This window comes from Drosophila grimshawi, unplaced genomic scaffold (assembly GCF_018153295.1).
Source record: "Drosophila grimshawi isolate 15287-2541.00 unplaced genomic scaffold, ASM1815329v1 contig_1367, whole genome shotgun sequence".
Lineage (NCBI taxonomy): Eukaryota > Metazoa > Arthropoda > Insecta > Diptera > Drosophilidae > Drosophila > Drosophila grimshawi.
In genome coordinates this window covers 1,890,348-1,909,173 of record NW_025062889.1, presented here as the reverse complement: position 1 = coordinate 1,909,173, position 18,826 = coordinate 1,890,348, and the positions used below count along the sequence as shown (strand labels likewise).

The 18,826-nt window shown below is 39.0% G+C and overlaps 3 protein-coding genes across 4 annotated transcripts; all 3 read right to left on the bottom strand.

The window, feature by feature from the left end:
- Nucleotides 1-3,397: 3,397 nt before the first annotated feature.
- Nucleotides 3,398-4,131, bottom strand: LOC6568882. Its single transcript, XM_001995153.2, has one exon. It carries the CDS (start codon nucleotides 4,053-4,055, stop codon nucleotides 3,798-3,800), a length of 258 nt encoding a protein of 85 aa, XP_001995189.1. The 5' UTR covers nucleotides 4,056-4,131; the 3' UTR covers nucleotides 3,398-3,797.
- Nucleotides 4,132-8,841: 4,710 nt separating this feature from the next.
- On the bottom strand, nucleotides 8,842-11,194 carry LOC6568883. 2 transcript variants are annotated; one of them, XM_001995154.3, is made up of 8 exons: nucleotides 10,804-11,194; nucleotides 10,577-10,740; nucleotides 10,334-10,516; nucleotides 10,064-10,273; nucleotides 9,821-9,997; nucleotides 9,477-9,760; nucleotides 9,275-9,420; nucleotides 8,842-9,207 (listed from the first exon to the last, which is right to left on the bottom strand). In XM_001995154.3, the coding sequence occupies exons 1-8, from the start codon at nucleotides 11,078-11,080 to the stop codon at nucleotides 8,903-8,905; spliced, it is 1,746 nt and encodes a 581-aa protein (XP_001995190.2). In that variant the 5' UTR covers nucleotides 11,081-11,194; the 3' UTR covers nucleotides 8,842-8,902. The 2 variants fall into 2 exon arrangements, with proteins under 2 accessions (XP_001995190.2, XP_032597025.2); XM_032741134.2 differs by lacking the exon at nucleotides 10,064-10,273 and having other exon boundaries at nucleotides 10,804-11,129.
- A 446-nt stretch (nucleotides 11,195-11,640) lies between these two features.
- LOC6568884 lies at nucleotides 11,641-13,996 on the bottom strand. The gene is made up of 8 exons (XM_001995155.2): nucleotides 13,604-13,996; nucleotides 13,379-13,542; nucleotides 13,126-13,308; nucleotides 12,853-13,062; nucleotides 12,617-12,793; nucleotides 12,265-12,551; nucleotides 12,064-12,209; nucleotides 11,641-11,991 (listed from the first exon to the last, which is right to left on the bottom strand). The coding sequence occupies exons 1-8, from the start codon at nucleotides 13,878-13,880 to the stop codon at nucleotides 11,705-11,707; spliced, it is 1,731 nt and encodes a 576-aa protein (XP_001995191.1). The 5' UTR covers nucleotides 13,881-13,996; the 3' UTR covers nucleotides 11,641-11,704.
- Nucleotides 13,997-18,826: the final 4,830 nt, after the last annotated feature.

Here is an 18,826-nt window from a genome sequence, read left to right as displayed (position 1 = left end):
CGCGTCGCTCGCGTTGGCCTCGAAGGCTACGGTGGCCGCCCCACAATTAATTAATTAGTTCAGTTTGACAAAAATTGGTGGGGTCGCAAAAACCACTAACTGGTTGGCCAGCTGAGGGGGGAGCTACTGGGGTTAGACCCGACGTGTGTGTTTATTTATTACGGCAACTGCTGTGTGGCACACTGTGTATGTGTGTGTGACTCTAATTTAGTTGTAGTTTATGTATGGCTTTTTTGTGGGGCAGAGCAGAGAGCGAAAGTGTTCTCAAGTCACTCTTAAAAACAAATGTGTTTGGTCTGCAACTAGTTCAAGGGCAAAGATCAGCTCATTAGAAGCAAGCGCGACTAATGTGGATGGTGTGTGCTGTGTGTGACAGAGTGGAATATAAGTTATGTGTCCGCTTTATACATCACATGCAAATGTATTTATGCTGAGAGTGAACTGTTGTGGATGCTATTTAGTATCACTGCAGACACATGCATGCTGCCTTTGCTGCTGTTGAAATAGTTGTGTATTCTGTTTGACACTCAGCCAGCTTAGCGTAGGACTTAGTTGTGGATCGCTTGCTTCTTCGCGATCCACATTTCTCAGCTGTTAAGAGAAACATGAGCAAAGAGAAATGCGAAAGCTGCAGCTAGCTTAAGAGAATGCTTTGCTTAACAACAAAGAGTATACATAATGCGAACTTAGAGTCCACATCCAAAATAGCATTGCTTCTAGCAGAGCGTGGAATATAATTTAGTGTCCACTTTATAGACAACTGCAATGCGATTTTTAAAGCAAATTGCAATATCCAAAAGAGTATGAAAACATTTTATGAAATATTAAACATATTTTTATAAATGTTGTATCTCAAAATGTCCCCAAAAACTATGCTACAAATTAGTGTGCAACGTTGTGTTTGTGCCTAAGCAAAGTGAAATATAAATCTAGTTGAAGTCCACTTTTTAATTGCATCTTTAACGCAAAGCACTTCAAGGGGCGATAAGCTTGTCGATGTTTGGATCTGTCCAAGCTGACACTAACAAGCTGCGTTTTGACCAACTACTCGGACATTGATAGCCTTAACAGGGCCTTATTAAAATGGATTTATTTTTAATGAGTCCAGGGGCTGGTCGAAGTTTAATGAGCCTGGCAAAACAAGCCGCCTAGCCATGAAAGAGGGGCGTGGGGGAGGGCGGCGATTGAGGAAAATCTTTCACGTGTGTGGAAAATAAATCATCATTGTCCAAACACAAATACACAAATACAATTGCAATTTTCTTTGACTTTTGCGCAGTGGCTTAAATCCTGACAAATGAGCGAAAATCTCACTCCGAGAACACAAGATATTAACGTGTATTAACTACTTTTCCCCCTCGGTAAATGCATTAAGACTCTATATATATAAACTACAATGCGATCCTTTTACTGCTGCTGCACTGGCGTCAAATTTGCTGCTTCATTTATAAGGCTTACAGCGCCGCCCTTGCCACAACAGTAGTCATAGCGAAATTAAGCATGAGTATCAACTATGAGCATCATCATCGCCCATAGCCCATAGTCCATAGTCAACCCCCTAGCGTATTATTCTTGCCAAGGGTAGAATTCTTGCTGACTTCTTCTTCGCCACAGCATTGACTTCCTTTTGTTCGAGAACACGAATTATGCATTAGTTTCAACTTGTAGTGCATGATTAGATGTATTTTTGTGTTCCTTCCCCTACCCAACAATCGTGTTGAGGGCTGCAGCTGACCCAATAAAAATGTAAAGGTTGCTGACACGGGGCTTAAGAATTACGTATAAAGTAAATAATATATATGTGGGGGATTCAATGAATATCTGTTGTGGGATAAGTAGTTCATAGCTCGTCTTTCATATTCAATTTGAATAATAAATGTGTAAAATTGAAATTAATTGAAAAAAAATAATCAGGAATACAGAGTACATATCGCATTTCTAGATTTAAATGTTATCCGAGTCCAAAAACATTTTTGAAAATTGGTTTATATTTGACAAAGTTATAGGACATATTGGAAAACACTTTTTTCATATTTTATTGCAGTATTCCAGAGATCAAACCATTATATATATATACTTTTTTATATTTGGCATGTTTCTCTAATCACCATTTGCTGTACTCGAATAATAAATATCAATCATAATAGATTTTAATTTGCTGCATCATGGCCGACTGATGGATATATATACCCTTGTGTACCTTCTAACTAACTTTGTCAAACTGTCAAACAATTCATGTTCAAGCAGACTGCCAACATTTTCTTTAACATTCTTTGTTTTTGTTTTTTTTGTTTTCTTTTTTTTGAGACATGCCGTAGACAACCCCCAAAAGGCAGCAACGGCAACAACAAAAAGAATACTGCTTTCCAGTTAGCTGGCTTTTAATAAATATAAAGCGTTAATTTGCTGCATAATTGCGCAGTGCCACACCCACCCACTCGGCTGCTTGCCACGTAGGTCCTTCATGTCGCTCGCAGCTCACAGCTCACAGCTCGCAGCTCGTTTTGGCTTCTTGTTAAGTAGCACAGCCTCCCACCACTATAACCCCCCACCCCTATCCTTGCCTCTGCCCAACTCCCAAAAACACCACACCCTTGGCTCGAAGTAGACAGGCAACCGTCAATGGGCTGCGGCGCCTCCCCATTTTCATGTCTTCAATGACAGTTATTTCATTTTTCTTGTTGATGTTTTTTCCCTGCACTCATTAAATCAAGTTAAAAAGGCATAGAGCAGCCTGTTGTTGTTGTTGCTGCTGTTGCTGTTGTTGTTGTTCTTTCCGTTGTTAGCCAAGCTGTTGAAGTTGTCCTGGATGTGCTCCTGGTTTTTAGCTCAACGTTGTTGCTGTTGCTGTTTTCTTCGCCTTGTTCTTGCGGCAATGTCGAAGACAGCGCATAACATTTTCAAAAACCATTTTACACACAACATCTTAAAGCATAATACACATAGGAAAAGGACATAAAATCTGGCAGATCCTTGTGTACATGACTTGGCTTTAATTATTGTAATAACGTTGTCATTCTGAGTTGGTTCGTAGCCGGCAAATGATAGGGTTCACTCAAAAGAGTGACAGCTCTTTAATAAATTTCAATTGCACATCCAACTAATTGGACAACTTATGAAGGAGTAGCTTTATTTAAATTTATATATATGCTTTAAGTTTAGTCAACCAGACGTGGGAGCAGATCACGAGGAGAGCAGAGAAGAGAGAAAACTTTTTAGAAAAATGCTGAGGGTGAGTCATGTTGAAAGGTAGTTTTGTAGAGAGCTGCTGTGATTAAAGATATGAAAAGCAATTCTTTATAGAGTTCTCGGAAAAGATAATATTTCGATTGAAATATAGAAAATATAGTGATAAAAAAGGAGACACGATTATAGTCAAATAAAACATTGGCGTGTCTTTGAAATAACAAATGAATTTATTGGTTATCTAAAAAGGTAGTTTAGGCACTAAAGACTTACATTTATTTATTTTTGCTATGACTCAAGCATATATAATACAAACGGTGACTAATAATCGATTTAAATGATAAAAAAAGGAGAATAACAAAAGTTTCATTTACTTTACTTCGGATGTTTTGAGTCAGTAAAAACCACAACTGTTGAATTCGTCTTTAAACTATATATTTTATATATTTATAGTTATCAACAATGCAATTATTGAACTGAAATCAGCTATCTGCGTTCTATAAACAAACACTTTCTGTCGTTTCCATTTCCGTCTTTATATTTACATAAGAAGTTATCTTAAACCCTTTCTTTTGATATTAGTTTACAACAAGTCTATATATATATAATGATTACGATATAACACATCCATCTTCCAGGACACAGCAGGCGGTTAGCGCCAGGCAACATGCCACATCAGCTTCCGACGGACCGTTATTCTGCTCCACATACACCGTTTGGGGCTGGGTGACGATGACAGCGGGCTGTTCACAAAAGACGGGTTGCGGGGGCACTACTTCAATCACCTCGACGGGGGGTGGATAGAAAGGATCGATGTACGGATCGACGTACGGATCGACGTAGTCCACTTGATAGCCAGCGTTAAACATGATCCTTCACCGCTCAAACTAACCAACTAAATGGAATGACTAAATATTTATTGCTGCACGCGGCAGTAACTTGTTTTGCACTAAATTAACGATTCACTGGAAGGTTGCTTCAAATAATTTGTCGCTGTGATATTTTTTGATATATATAATGTATCTAAAGCCTTGGCATTTGATCAATGAGCTGTGATAATGAAAGCAGCTTGTGTAAATGTCCAAAAATGTTCGGCACAGTGGAGCACACTCAGTGAAAATGTAAAAGTATTTATTGATTTCGATAAATCTAGATATGAAATTGATTTATTTTGTTTTGCGTATGTTTCAGTTGCTTGAGATTTGCCCAAATGAGTGCCTAAAAAGGTATATCTTAATATCTTTGCAGCTTATCAGCTCTTTGACTATTTCAACCATATAATTTATTAATATTATCTTGCTGTGTGGAATTATGCAGCATTGCCGAATCGGATAAGAAACACAGATTTTGCTTACGTATTTTCATAAAATAAACAAAAGCATTATAAGCAAATCTATCAAACTATCTATCTATCTAACTTATAATCTATCTAATTTTAATCAATGCTTCAGCAATTCTGCAATCGTAATCATTGTGGTTGCACTGTGCGGCGGCGTCTGGCCGTGCAACAGTGCGAATGAGTAATATTGTTTGGGCTTTAGATAAAGAGCAAAGCAAAAAAAGTACACACAAATTATGGTGAATGGGTTACACATAACTGCCCAATGCCCCACTTCCCTCACCCCACTGCCCTCTCTCTAACTAAAACATACAAAACCCTTGTCAAAACTTTGCTTCTGCGGTTGCAATGCACAGAGAGAGAGAGAAAGACAGAGAGAGAGAGAGAGAGGGTATATGAAAAGTCACATAAAATCTCTTTTATCAAAATGGTAGCAGCAGGCGGCACTTTTTGAAACATTTTCCCTTTTATTGGCAAATTTTGAGAAACACACATATAAATAATAACTGGGAATGTGAACTAAGTTTTTTGCGTTGTGCGCTTAGAACCCGCTCTTCACAATCGTAAAACTACAAATTGTTGCGGCTTTTCACTGTATTATTAAATTTGGCGAGGCCACAGAAACAAAAAAGACCATTTGAGATTTATGCAAGACAATATGTTGGCCCAGACCAAAAACCACAGGCCAAAAGCATTATTTATAACAAATCGTAAAATTTTATTGCACGATAAATGTGTGTGTTGTTAGTGTAAGTGTGTGTGTGTGTGTGTGTGTGTGTGTGTGTGTGTGTCACAAAAACCAAACTTAATTTAACGTAAAGCATTAAAGGATTTGCAGCGCCTTTGGTTTAAAATTTCATGTTGTTGTTGCTGTTGTTGTTGTTGTCGTTCGTTTGCTACATTATCGTGCAACAGCAACAACATTCGCCGCAGCTGAAGCAACAGGGGCAGCAGGGTATACAGCAACAGCCCTTTTCCTTGGGCGCCGCAGGCTGCACAATCACCGTCGTTGGCCCTGAGGGTGGTGGCACATTTATCACCTCGACACGTGTGCGATTATCCATTATTGTAGTTTTTAGTTGAAAGCTTCTATTTTTCTTAGTCAAGAGTCGATCGGGTTACGAGCCGCGACTTGTAGCACGTTTAGAGAGCCGCACAATACTACACTTAATGCCAGATCGCACTATTATAGCTAATGGCCTGGCCAATCTCAATACTCAAATCGTCTAGGGAAATAGTCTTATCTGTAGATAAAACACTATCACGCTCTTATCACACACTCTCTCTCTGTCTCTCTTTATCGCTGTCTCTTTCTCTCTCTGTCGCTTGGACAGGTGAGCCATGTTATCTGCAGCAAAGTTGTTTGGTAATATATATATAGAAAATATTTCATGGTCCCATGCAGGGTGGCAAGTGCAGTGGAAACTCAATAATTCGAGTGCACAGCTTGCAAAAGCTTTCAAGCATTCACTTTATGCATTTAGAAATTGTATCAGATTCAGATTGCTTTGAGCAAAGTTAACCTTTGTCAAACATTTAATAAACCAACAAAAAATTATACAAAAATATCATTCGTACATATCAAAAAAGTATGCATTTGTATTCAGTATTCAGTTTTTAACTGGTTTAAAGCCAGTTTCGTAAGTTACAAAAGCCAGTTTGGCCTCTAAAATAATTTCAATTGAATTCTTATCATTTATTTATGGGGCCAGGTTTCGTTTCAATTGTCGATTCGCATTCGTTTATCTTGTTACTAAACACAAATTGCTGATTTAATTTAGTAATCTCAACAGACACTGATTAACCAGTTTAAACAATTCCCCACCCAATCTTGAATCATTTAATCAATAGACAACTGCGAATGAATCATTTTGAAATTACCATCAATGCCAGCATGGAATATAACGCTAATTATATTATATATGTTATCTAATCTGTTTATCAAGCAGTTATCAAAACTAAAAACATAATTACACAATTTACATGCACAGCATTCTATATATAAAGTGTATATATATACATACATATGTATATATACATGTTGTAGTCGTGGGGATATCATATTGCCAGATCTCAATTAAGAATTTCAGCTGAAAGTGGGGTGGGGTGGGGTGGGGTGGGTGTGTGGGATGTGGGATGAAGTTTGTAAAGGGAACTTGCCCTCAATGAAATTAATAAAAATATATTTTCGAACGCGCAATGGTGATGATAATTAGTGTACGTGATTCTATTTACTTGATGCAGCACCAGCAGCAGCAGCTTCCCCAAAAAATAAAAGGGGTGCTTTGCAGCATTGATGTTGATGTTGTGCTCCTCCTGGGTGTGTCGTGTGTGTGTGTGTGTAATGTGATATGCGCGTAAAAAATATAGTACGTGTGTCCGTGACAATGGCAACAACGTGCGATGACAGGACCTGAGACTTCGAACTGCAAAGCAGAGTTCGGCAAACTGGGGAGCATGCGAGACGAGAGACCCTTCTTGTTGTGGGTCTGCTGTCGGGTGTCAAAAATAAAATAACGCCTGCTCGGAATTTTAAAATAAGCAAATGAGTTTGCGCCTGAAGTAAGTCAGCAGCAACAACCAACAACCAACAACCAACCAACAACAACAACGACAACAACAGGACCCCATAAATATTTATAAACTTTGGCCTGTCATATAAATACAGGGTCATTAGTTGCTTGCACACCTTTACGCTGGGGACACCCTCCCCCTCACACACCCTTCTCCGCTCCTCTGCCCCGGGGACAATAAAATCCAACTAGGCGGTCATTTAAATGTTTATGGCTAAACACGACACTGACAGCAGCACGATTGGGGCTTATGAGTTCTACGATACTACACAGAAATGCAAAATGCTTGAGTTGTTGTAAATGTCATTGCAAGGATTAAATATTGGTAAAGTTGCCTGAAGTTTTACTTGTTTTCCTTAATGGGACTGCGTTAAGTGCAGCACTTGTCAAGTGGCTTAAGCAACTTTCACAGAGAGCCTGAGACTCAACTAGTTTCCTGGCTAGCCATATAAGACACGTGCTCTTTTAAATTAAATTCAAGAGATTTGCAATTTACATGAGTCTATTTTCTTCGAATCATTTTAGCCAACTTATGGCCTTGGCACCGTCCTCAATTCCAACACGAGTTTCGATCTTAAATCGCATTTTCTAATTTGAATGCAGTGTTAATTTCAAACCACGATCAAAGCGAAATTGATTCGCTTTCAACAAAGTTGCTGGTCGTGAAACGATTTCAATTGTTATTGACGAAAAGTTAGGACTAAATTTGAAAAACTTGCAACATTTTATTACGTAGCCGTAAGTAGCTGTGGCTAAAGACTGAAAGGCATTTGTAGACGAGGCACACACTTATTTATAATTTGGCGATGGCGCGAGCCACGCCCAAGTGCCTATGCGAAAGAAACATATAAAAATGATAAAGCAAAATGGCGAAAAGTGGCAGTAAAAAAATAAAATGCGCTGCCGCAAAAGTGCCATTTGTGGCATAAACACATGCGCGCCAAAAGTTTGATAAGACAAAAGGCGACAGCAAATGTGCGGGTGGTGGCAAGGTGGCAAGCTGGCAAGGTGGCAAACAGGTGAGCTGTACAGGGCAGGTAGGGCCAAAATAAGTTTGCCAAGTGTGGCGCCACACACACACACACACACACCGACACACACAGCGATAGACTGGCGGCTCAAAAAAGAAATACACAAGAACGGCAAACGTGGCAATGTCCCAAGGATGAACTTCAGCTTCAGTCGTTGGGACCACAATGTGCCACTAAATGCTGCCACTAAATGTGTGCCAAGTATTATTGCAGCTGCCTATCTGTATATGTATATATATATATATATTTATATGTGTTTGTTTGTGTGTGTGTGTCGCATATTCTTAGGGAGCTGCCTCGAGTCCTTTGGGCTGCCTTCTTTTGCTCGCGCATAAAATTAGCACAATAAAAACCCATAAATGCGGCACAAAAACATGAAAATCCACTTGTTATAATTTAATCGAGTTGATAGAATTTTTACGACACAGCTTTTCCAGGTAAATTTTCTTCTCCAAATGTACGCCTACACGACACACGTGTTGTGTGTATTCCTGCTGAGAGGCAACGCTTAAAATGTAGGTTCAAATAAAAGCTGTTATCACACGAGACCAATTTATGGTCGGCCACAAAGATAGCGCAGCTATAAACTACAAATCTGACAAAACAGTGGGCAAAAAATAAATAAATTAGTCACAACTCGGAAATGATGTAAGCTATAAAGTTCTACCAAGTAGAACTTTAATGCAGTAAATACCTGCATAAATGCAAAACATTCTTAGTTTTTTTCTATTCAAAAACACAACTATAATTTAATAATTTGAGTGTAGTCTCAGTTAACGTAACACATTAATTGGCTCATAATCCTCATCGTTTTGATTGCCCGATGTTGTCGTTACGGATACTTTGCTAGATCGTTGACTGGCTATCGAGCTTGCTTTTCTATTGACCTCATCATCGGTGCATGACAGACACACATCGATGAATCTCGCCAGAGTTGGCGACTTGAGTTGACGGGCAATGGGAGCTGCCTCCTCCAATGCCTCCTTGGTGCGTTCCACTTTATGCTGCAACGTGTTCGCCTTCAAAATTTGCACAACGCTCAGAAAACGCCAAATGAAACTGTTGCAGTTCTGACTCTCTGGATCAAATTGAACAAACCCAATTAGTTTTGGATTATAAATATTGTGTATACGTTGTTGTCAAACCTTTGATGGCTCTGCGTGCATTAAAGCAGCATTCATCGTAGTGCAACTGCGATAATTGAACACCAGCAATTTGATGCAACAAATAGCATTTCTCAATCGAGTATTTGGCAAAGCACATGCGTTTCTCCAGTCGCAAAATGGCTTTTCTAAACCAACAACAATAAATATCAAATGACATTCAATTATTTGAATTTGTATTTACCGTGTCTTCTTGCTTTCTAAATCATCGTCACCTTCTTGGTATGTGGAACGATCGCCGAACACAAATGGCACAATGTCCTTAATCTTTTCCACGGGCAGCAGCAGCATTTGCCGCATCGCCTTCGTCCCAGGTCTAAAGTTCTTTGGAACTCGATACTGTTCGCATAGAGCCAGTGCCATGGTATTGTATACCTCGTTGATGAACTCAAATTTCCAGCACATGACGCGATTCGTCTTTGTCACATAATAATCACCCATGATTTTCTCAACATACTGCGAGAGATTCTACAAGGATGGGATCGAATTCTCAACAACTAATTCGGTATGTTCATATTGTATATATACCTCGATATCCCCTGCCTTACGTAGCTTTCGAATATATCTTAGATCTGCAATCATATTGCGATGTGTCTGATATTGTATGCGGAATAGATAAGCTTCTCTGTTCTTCTCCAACATTTTCTTATTGGGATACTTCAAGAAACTGACATAGTACAGCGGACTGCGACATTGTAACATTTTCTGCAATTAAATATATACAGTTAAGTATCACGAAGATTATATATCTACACTATAACTGATACCGACTATAAACTGTCTGACAATCTCGTATTGCTTAACAGAGAGTGTTTTCAAGAACGATTTTGAGCGTTTGCATTGATCCAGCAGCAAGCTGGGATTCTTCCTCAACTGTTTCATGAATAGAACATCTATCCACGAATCATTCAGATACGTCTGATGTATAACATTGAAAGCCCGTGCTCTACGCGCTATTTCCAGTGGTGAAAGAACCTCTTCCTAAATGAAATGTTAATTTTAAGTAGGCTTAGTTGATAAAAGAGTCCTAAATGCACCCACCTCCACTTCTGGTATGCTGAGCACATCACATTTATCTAGATCTCTCAATATCTTCCACATGGGGCGTTCGTCGATGATCTCTTTGGCTTTGTTTATCTCCCGCACACGTTGAATCAGCTTAAGGTTCTTCAAAAAGTACAAAGACATGGACTTGCCAGTGACATCTCTGATGATATCATTTACCTATACGCCAGATCCATTCAATATATATATATCTATACATATTGCCGATATCTTTCTTACCACAATTTCACGCGCTTTAAAGTTTTTGCCCCTAACCCCCAAGAAGCTACGCATGTTGTCATGCAGCTCAACTGAACTGTTCTCGAACTGGTTCAACTCAAAGAGCGCATCGCATATTTGCATATTAATGGGGCAATTGGGACCCCTTTGAGCCAGTGCCATTTCTAAAATTAGCAAACACTTAACATCCCAACAGATGCGATGATAATGGATCGATGACAACTTACTTTCAGCGTTGCGTGCATCTTGCAGAGCCTGTTCGATTTTGGCCGCTTTACGCTGCACTTGACTGCGTCGATATAGGGTTATATAATCGGAACCATCAATATTCAGCGCCTTCGTGTAGTAGTACAAGGCAAAGTTCTCGCGCCGACGATTAAAGTAATATGTGCCCCAGTCTCTGTATATATCATGCTCAATTTCCGGACTCCAGTCGAACTTATTCCACGGACTTATTGCGTCGTCAACGCCAGCGGGCGGCACATGGCCCACAATTGAAGTCATTTTTATCTAAACTATCCCTAGAGTTAGTCCAAAACGGTAGAAAATGTACAAAAAATAAAATTTATTTTATACTTTTGTTTGTAAAACGTTTGTAACTATTTTGTATGTGAAATGCTACTGAATTATATTTTGTATATAGTCTGTAACAGGATGGATGAAGAAAATGTCGTGGAGCTCTAGATGGAAATTATGTTGGTGGTGTCCATGAAAAAATAGAATACTATTATAAGTGCGCTAGAAATATTATATGCAGGAAGAATGCAAATTCAGAGACAGTATTAGCTACATGAAATAGAAGGTTCCCGGGAATTTAAGAAATGGCTCCCCAAACATGTTTTATCAATCTTTTTTAACTAACCTTGCAGAGGATATTATTAACAGATGTTTCCGATCTCATGAGGTCTACAATTTTCTTATCAGTAACTAGTCTGAGATACCCCTTCACACACAAAGAGTATCCAAAATGAGAACGACTAGAAACATATGCTAATTATTCAGTGGAATTGGAGTACTATACAGAATCCATGATAGATTCTTGCATTTATATATAATAAAAGAACTTGAACTAGTTCAATGTACATTTAATTCGAGTAGTGATACACATTGGATTTGTCTATGCATATATTATTTAATGATAATATCATCATCTTCATTGTTAGAAGTGTTGATCGAAGGCTTGCTGTTCCGACGCGATGAAACAATGCTTTGCTTCTTGACGGTATCCTCTTCATTGCATGTCTTGCAAACCTCCATAAACTTGATCAAATCGGGATTTTTTAGCTGTTGCGCTATGGGAATAGCCTTATCCAAAGCTTCCTTCGTCTTTTCCACCTTGTGCTGCACAGTGTTCGCCTTTACCACTTGTATGTAGCTCAGAAAAGTCCACAACAAGCTGTTGCAATTGTGAGCTTCTAAGTAACAGTACATATATATATATGTAAGTGAGAAATATATATATATAGACCACGATTCGATTATCTAACCTTCGACGGCTTTGCGTGCACTCAAACAGCACTCGTCATATCGGCCTTGTGTCAGATGAACGTTCGCAATCTGATGCAGGAGGTAACATTTCTCAATCGAATACTTTGCGAATAAAATTCGTCTCTCCATGCGAACAATCAGTTTTCTAGGACCTTTCTTAATGAGTAAAATGATAGATAGTTGTATTTGTCGGGGCATACCGTGAATTTGCAGCAACAGGATCTTGAACATCGCCATCTTGGTATGTGGAACGATCGCCGAACACAAATGCCGTTACGTCTTTGAGCTTATCCGCGGGCAGCAATAACAATTGATACATTGACAACGGATGATAGCGGAAGTTCTTCGGCACACGATACTGTTCGCACAGAGCCAGTGCCATGGTATTGTATACCTCATTGATGAACTCAAATTTCCAGCACATGACGCGATTCGTCTTCGTCACATAATAATCACCCATGATTTTCTCAATATACTGCGAGAGACTCTATAAAGCAAGAGGAGTGTAGTTGTTGGAATTAGAATCCAATCATAATCACAATCAGGTGTTACCTTAACTCTCCCCTCATTTCGCAGCCGACGAATTTCTCTTAGATTGGCAATCATATTGCGATGTGTCTGGTATTGAATGCGGAAAAGATACGCCTGCTTGTTCATTTCCAGCATTTTCCTATTTGGAAACTTCAAGTAGCTAACGTGGTACAATGGATTACGAGATTGCAACATTTTCTGTGAGCAGTAGAAGTAGTAGAAGTGGTTTATGAATACAGCCTATGACAGATACTGACCATAAACTGTCGGACAATATCGTATTGCCTATGTGAGAGAGCATTCAGGAAATTCTTGGAACGTTTGCACTGGTCCAGCAGCAAGTTGGGATTGTTGCTCAACTGTTTCATGAACAGAACATCTGCCCACGAATCATTCAGATACGTCTGATGTATAACGTTGAAAGCACGCGCTCTACGAGCTATTTCCAGTGGCGAAAGAATCTCTTCCTAAATGAAATTATTATTTGAATTAGGCTTAGTTGATAAAAGAGTCCTAAATGCAGCACCCACCTCCACTTCTGGTATGCTGAGTATATCACATTTTCCCAAATCCCTCAATATCTTCCACCTCGGCCGATCGTCAATGATCTCTTTGGCTTTGTTTATCTCTCTAACCCGTGCGATCAGTTTGGAATTTTTCAAGTAGAACAACGACATGGACTTGCCGGTGACATCTTTGATGACATCATTCACCTAAGTGCGAGAAAAGTTCTTTTTTTGGTTTTGATCTTTATGTTAATAGACCTCATCATTTCTAAAATACCACATCAAATCGACTTTCAAACTTTTCCGACTTGACGCCGACAAAGGCTTGCGTGTTGTCGAAGCATTCGGCCATACTTTGCTCAAATTCGTTGAGGTCAAAGAGTGCATCGCAAATCTGTAGATTAATTGGTGCATTAGGCCCCATTTTCTTGCTGGCCATGGCTAGGAATTGCATATATGTATCAGATGTAACAAGTATCGAGTAGCTGTAATGGACGAATACCTGAAGCATTTCTTGCATCCTTCAATGATCGCTCGATTTGGGCTGCAACTCTCAGCGCCTTGCTGCGCTGATATAGAGTCATATAATCGCTTTCATCCAGGGTCAATGCCTGCGTATAATAGTGCGTCGCCATATTCTCCCTGCGCCGGTTGAAATAGTATTTGCCCCAGTCTCTGTAGATATCATGTTGTATATCCGAGCTCCAGTCGAACTTCTTCCATGCCGGTATGGCTTCGGCAATGCCCTGGGCTTGAGGTGCATTTATTATTGAGGCCATTTTTCCTATTCTCTATTTTTTGTGTTTTTATAGATTTATATTTTTTTTGTAAATTTTTTTTATTTAAATATTTAACTGATTTCATCTGTTTTTACTACTACTGATTTTGATACGCTACAAAATCTGAGACTAAGTTTAAATAATGCAAAGGCTTCTTGATGACAAAATCTTTAAACAATTTAAAGGCAGCAGGTTGTTGAGCTCATTAATTGCATCTTAAGATGCATCTTAAGATAAGAAGATTATTTGAATTTATTAAAATTGTGAATTGTTTTTTTTCCGCTATTCGGTATACTCGGACTAAGAATATCGGATCCTGTAACTAGTTCTTAAAAAGTGTCGACTTTCGCATCCGTTTCTGCATTTCAAGTGCATTTCTCTATAATCAGTTACCTTTCCAAAAGAACGCCTTTCACAAGTAGAGATACCATCTATAAAAATTCCACAACTATTGGGCCATATTCATTTTAGAAATATGGATATTTCAGTTCTTTCTGGTTTTGCTTTATTTGCTGATCAACGATAAGGACATATGTATGTGTATTATTATGCCATCAGGGACCAGGGCTGCGTGTTGTGGGACAGGCGTGCAAGTTTCCGTTTCCGTTTCAAATTTGAATTCTGTCACACTTCCAATAAGCACCTTGCAGCTAAAACCCAAACTGCCAGCCAGCCACGCAACGCCACAAAACATATTATTAATAATGAAAATCGTTGCAGCAATATTCAACAGCAAGTCATGTGACTGAAAAGTGGCACAAACATATGAGAACAGACCTCCCAACTAGAACTGGCTCCATCGTCTCACCCGATTGGCCTCCACCATCATAATAATTGTGCATGCCCAGTGTGCCCAGCCAAGAGTAAGAAATCACTTAAAACACACACACTCACACACACACACACACACATACACACACCTAGTTGAAAGTTTCAGTTAAGTGGATTACGTACTCTGTGGCACAAAAAGGCGACCACAAAAGGCCAATGATAAGTGTTAAGAGTCGTAGGCGTCGTATTTATATTATACTCTGCACTATACAATATGTTATATGTGGTTGGGGCAACTCAACGCGCACATAAATCTAATGTATAATAAATTTAAATAGCGAATTCATGCAAAATGGCAACTCGAGTGTGGCTAGTTCCACGCCCCCTTCCCCGCTCCCTCTTCCATAGCACGCACCTCGAATGCCCTCCCATTTTGGACCCGCCTCATTTTTGGCTGTCTCACGCACACCAAGCCAGATGCCGTGGACGAGGACGAGGACGAGGATGTGGCCGATGCCGAGGCCGACAATGACTACACTTTAGCGGCAAATTTGTGCGCATTGTCGCCGTATTATTTCCTATTATTTATGCCTCTTCCACTATTTACTTCAGTACTTTTTTTGGTTGTTGTTGTTGTTGTTACTGTTGTTGTTCACATTGTTGTTGCTGCTCACACGCCATTGCTGTGGTATGCAGAGAAGTGAACGCGAACCACTCCTTCTTAGCCAGCACGGCCAGTGCCAGTGCCAGTGGCGTACGCAGACCATCGGCTAGCAAAAGTGGCGCTTACTCAAATTTTCCATTTAGTCATATTTGTTGCACATGAACTTGTAACTGGATTAAAACCTGAATCATTCACGTAAAAAACCCGTGAACAAGAAACATGAATTGATTCGTCTTTAGTGGCTGATTAATATAATGATTTTGAAATTCTTAACAAAATATGATTGTAAAAGCATAAAAAATGGTGTCAGAAGTAAATTTGGAATAAATATGTAAACTTTACTTGAAACTTTAGAAAATATAATAATTGATTTATTGTTGAGCAAATATTTTTTGTTTTGAACTATTTTCCTGGTTGAACTTTTATATATATATAAAGTTAAGACTTCTTCTTTTTGCTTGCCAACTTTAATTACTCAATTCACTTGTGATTTAGATTTGAAGCCCCTTCTTTAGTGTTCTACGTCCCTGAACGCATTTAGCTGGCGTGTTAAGCATTTGCGATTGAAAAGGCTCGCGTGGATTTTAAACATTTTCACACAACATTCTCATATTTAGACGGCACACATCAGCGGCAGTTGAAAGCCAGTTGCCCCCCGAGCCCCCGAGCCGAGGCACTGCCGGATAAGTTGGCGGTAATGTAAGCTCCATAAGCCAAATAAAGGACACACACTAATAGCATGCAACACACGCGACCAAAGCCAAAGCCAAAGCCAAAGACCCGCCAAACGTAAATCTGTGAAATGTAATTGTTGCCATGAAGAAAGGCAGAAAACCCAAACCCAAACCCGACAACCCCAAACCCAGTGCCCAATGCTCCGCTCACCCCACCAGATGCCCCCTAAAAACCACCCCGCTCAGCTAAGGGCATTTTAAGTAAGTTTTGCTGGAACTGTGTGCCATATTCGCATTTTGATAATCGCTCGGGCCTCCATCGTTGAGTCGAGTCGAGTCGAGTCCTGTCGCTGATATACAAATTGGCTTTTGCAATGACTTTATACATTTTACGAGCCAACAGCGGCCCTTTCGAGTGGGTTTTCCTTTTTCGCTTTTTCGGCTTTTTATTTTTTTATATTTTTTTTTGCCTTTTTATCGAGTATTTCTCCTGTGACTCGTACTCTTATTCTGCTGCTTTCGGCTTGCTCTAGTTGAGAATGTGCTATGCGAGTTTGGCGCACTCTGATGCGATTATAAGGGCTAAATTGATGCAGATAAAATTAATTGAATTCAAAAAGCCAAATCCGCTGCCCTTTTTTTTCCTATTTCTCAACTTATTTTGCCTTTTTCGGTTTTTTTTATCTGGTGATTTTGGCCAGATAGTTTGGGCCAGTTAGCTGGTTAGGTCAGGCGAGCTCATATCTTGAATGTGCACTCAATCGACCTTCTAACTCATATGTGGGCCAAACTTACTTAGGCTGTAGGAATGCAATTAATGTATTTTAGACTGAGATGGATATGAATAAAGTTTAAATATGAATTGATGATGAAGATCTCCCTTTAAATTAGTGTGTCAAACTGAATCGACTTATTATTGAAAAAACAAGAAGTTAAAAAAGATATAGTAGAAAATAATGATAAATTATCACTGTAACGATCACTGATAATAAGCCATCAACTGATGGAATTTGCTGTCATAAATTGGCAGCTAATCGCTTAAATAAAATAAAATCATGATCAATTATCGTTTGAGTAAACGAATTCTGATAATTACTAAAAAAAAGACACTATAATTATATAATATACCACATCAGCCATGCTAAATGATATTAATAAGTTCCGTATGCCCAAAAAGAAACCGTTTCAGAGTCCCCCAAATTTGGGAAATTCTCATTTATTACGTCAGGAAATTTTCTAGGGCGGGGAACAACATGTAGTTGTCTGCCCATGACAAATTCTTTGGTTTGTTGAAATTGCTCATTGAACTGCGAATAAAAACAACCAACTAAATCAATAGCCAAATGCATTATTATCGCGACCAACCCTCGCTCAGATTAGATATCACTTATCGCCAGACCCCATATAAACACTAAGTGAACTACAATATCATAAAACGTGTGCTGCGCATCAAAGTGAATTCAGTAGAAGGCAGAAGTTTCACACGTTCACAGTTTAGATTGATCAAGGACACAGCCAGCAATGCATTCTCACGGACCTCCGCCACCGCATTGTCATGGACCGCCGACACATCATCATGGACCTCCGCCACATCACCACGGACCTCCGCCACATCACCATGGACCTCCACCACATCACCATGGACCTCCGCCATATCATCATGGACCTCCACCACATCACCATGGATCGCCGCCTCATTACCAGACTGCTGTTCCTCCGATTTATTATGAGCCGCCGCCACATCATCATTGTCCACCTCCTCATCATCATGGACCACGGCCTCAACCCCGTTAAACTAGACTAAGTCAACCCATTTGCTTTGGAAAGAAAATGTCATATATGAATCATTTTCACAACTTGATTTCATATTTCTTTACGACTTGTGATCAGAGCTCAAAGTTCTTAAACAATTCTTTTGTATTTTAATTATCGCAACAATAAATATGTATTTTATACACAAACAAGAAAAAACCAAAACAATTTGTCTTTTGCCCGTTCAAAGGTATCTATTTATATACTTCAAAAATTGAAATATATTTCGACAGCTTTATATATTCAAGGAAAGAAGTAACAGTTTTATTTTATTCTTAGAACAGGTTTATTTAGTCAAACCATAGATAAGAATTCACACTTTATATATGCTCTCTATCTCTTATCAATTTAAAAGTTATTTTATGGCAGTTTTATTTATTTATTTTTTATTCCTCATATTATTACGTATGACTAAAAAAAATTACACGCTTAATTGCTGTTACTCATGCTTTGTAGTTTACCCAAATATTGTATCTATTGATTAGCAAAATATTATACTTGAGATTAGATAAGATTTATCTTCGCAAAAATATTTGGTATAAAAATAATATGTAGTTATTTGTCGGCTATCTAAAGGGGTTTAGTAAGCGCCAACACTCCTCGCGAAACGCACGTAAACAATTTGATTCCAAAAACAAAAAACAGAAAATAAAAAATAAAAAATGCCACCGCCACATGGAGGACCTGGATATGGTCATGGAGGACCTGGCTATGGTCATGGAGGACCTGGAGGACATCACCATCATGGACCGCCGCCGCCCCATCATCATCATCATCATCATGGACATCATCATGGACCTAGGCGTGCCGTTGTCTGTTGCACTATTTTATAGAGATCGGCTAGTTTTAATGTGTGTACAAATAAAGTAGAACGAGTTAATATTAACTTAACTAAAAAAGAAGTGTTTTTGTTAAATGGCTTTTCAATAAGGCGGCTAATTATTATGTCTAAATACTTTAAAGCCTCAAAAACTGCTTGCAAATGGCGCTTACATTTATGTATATATCTTTATATATATATATAT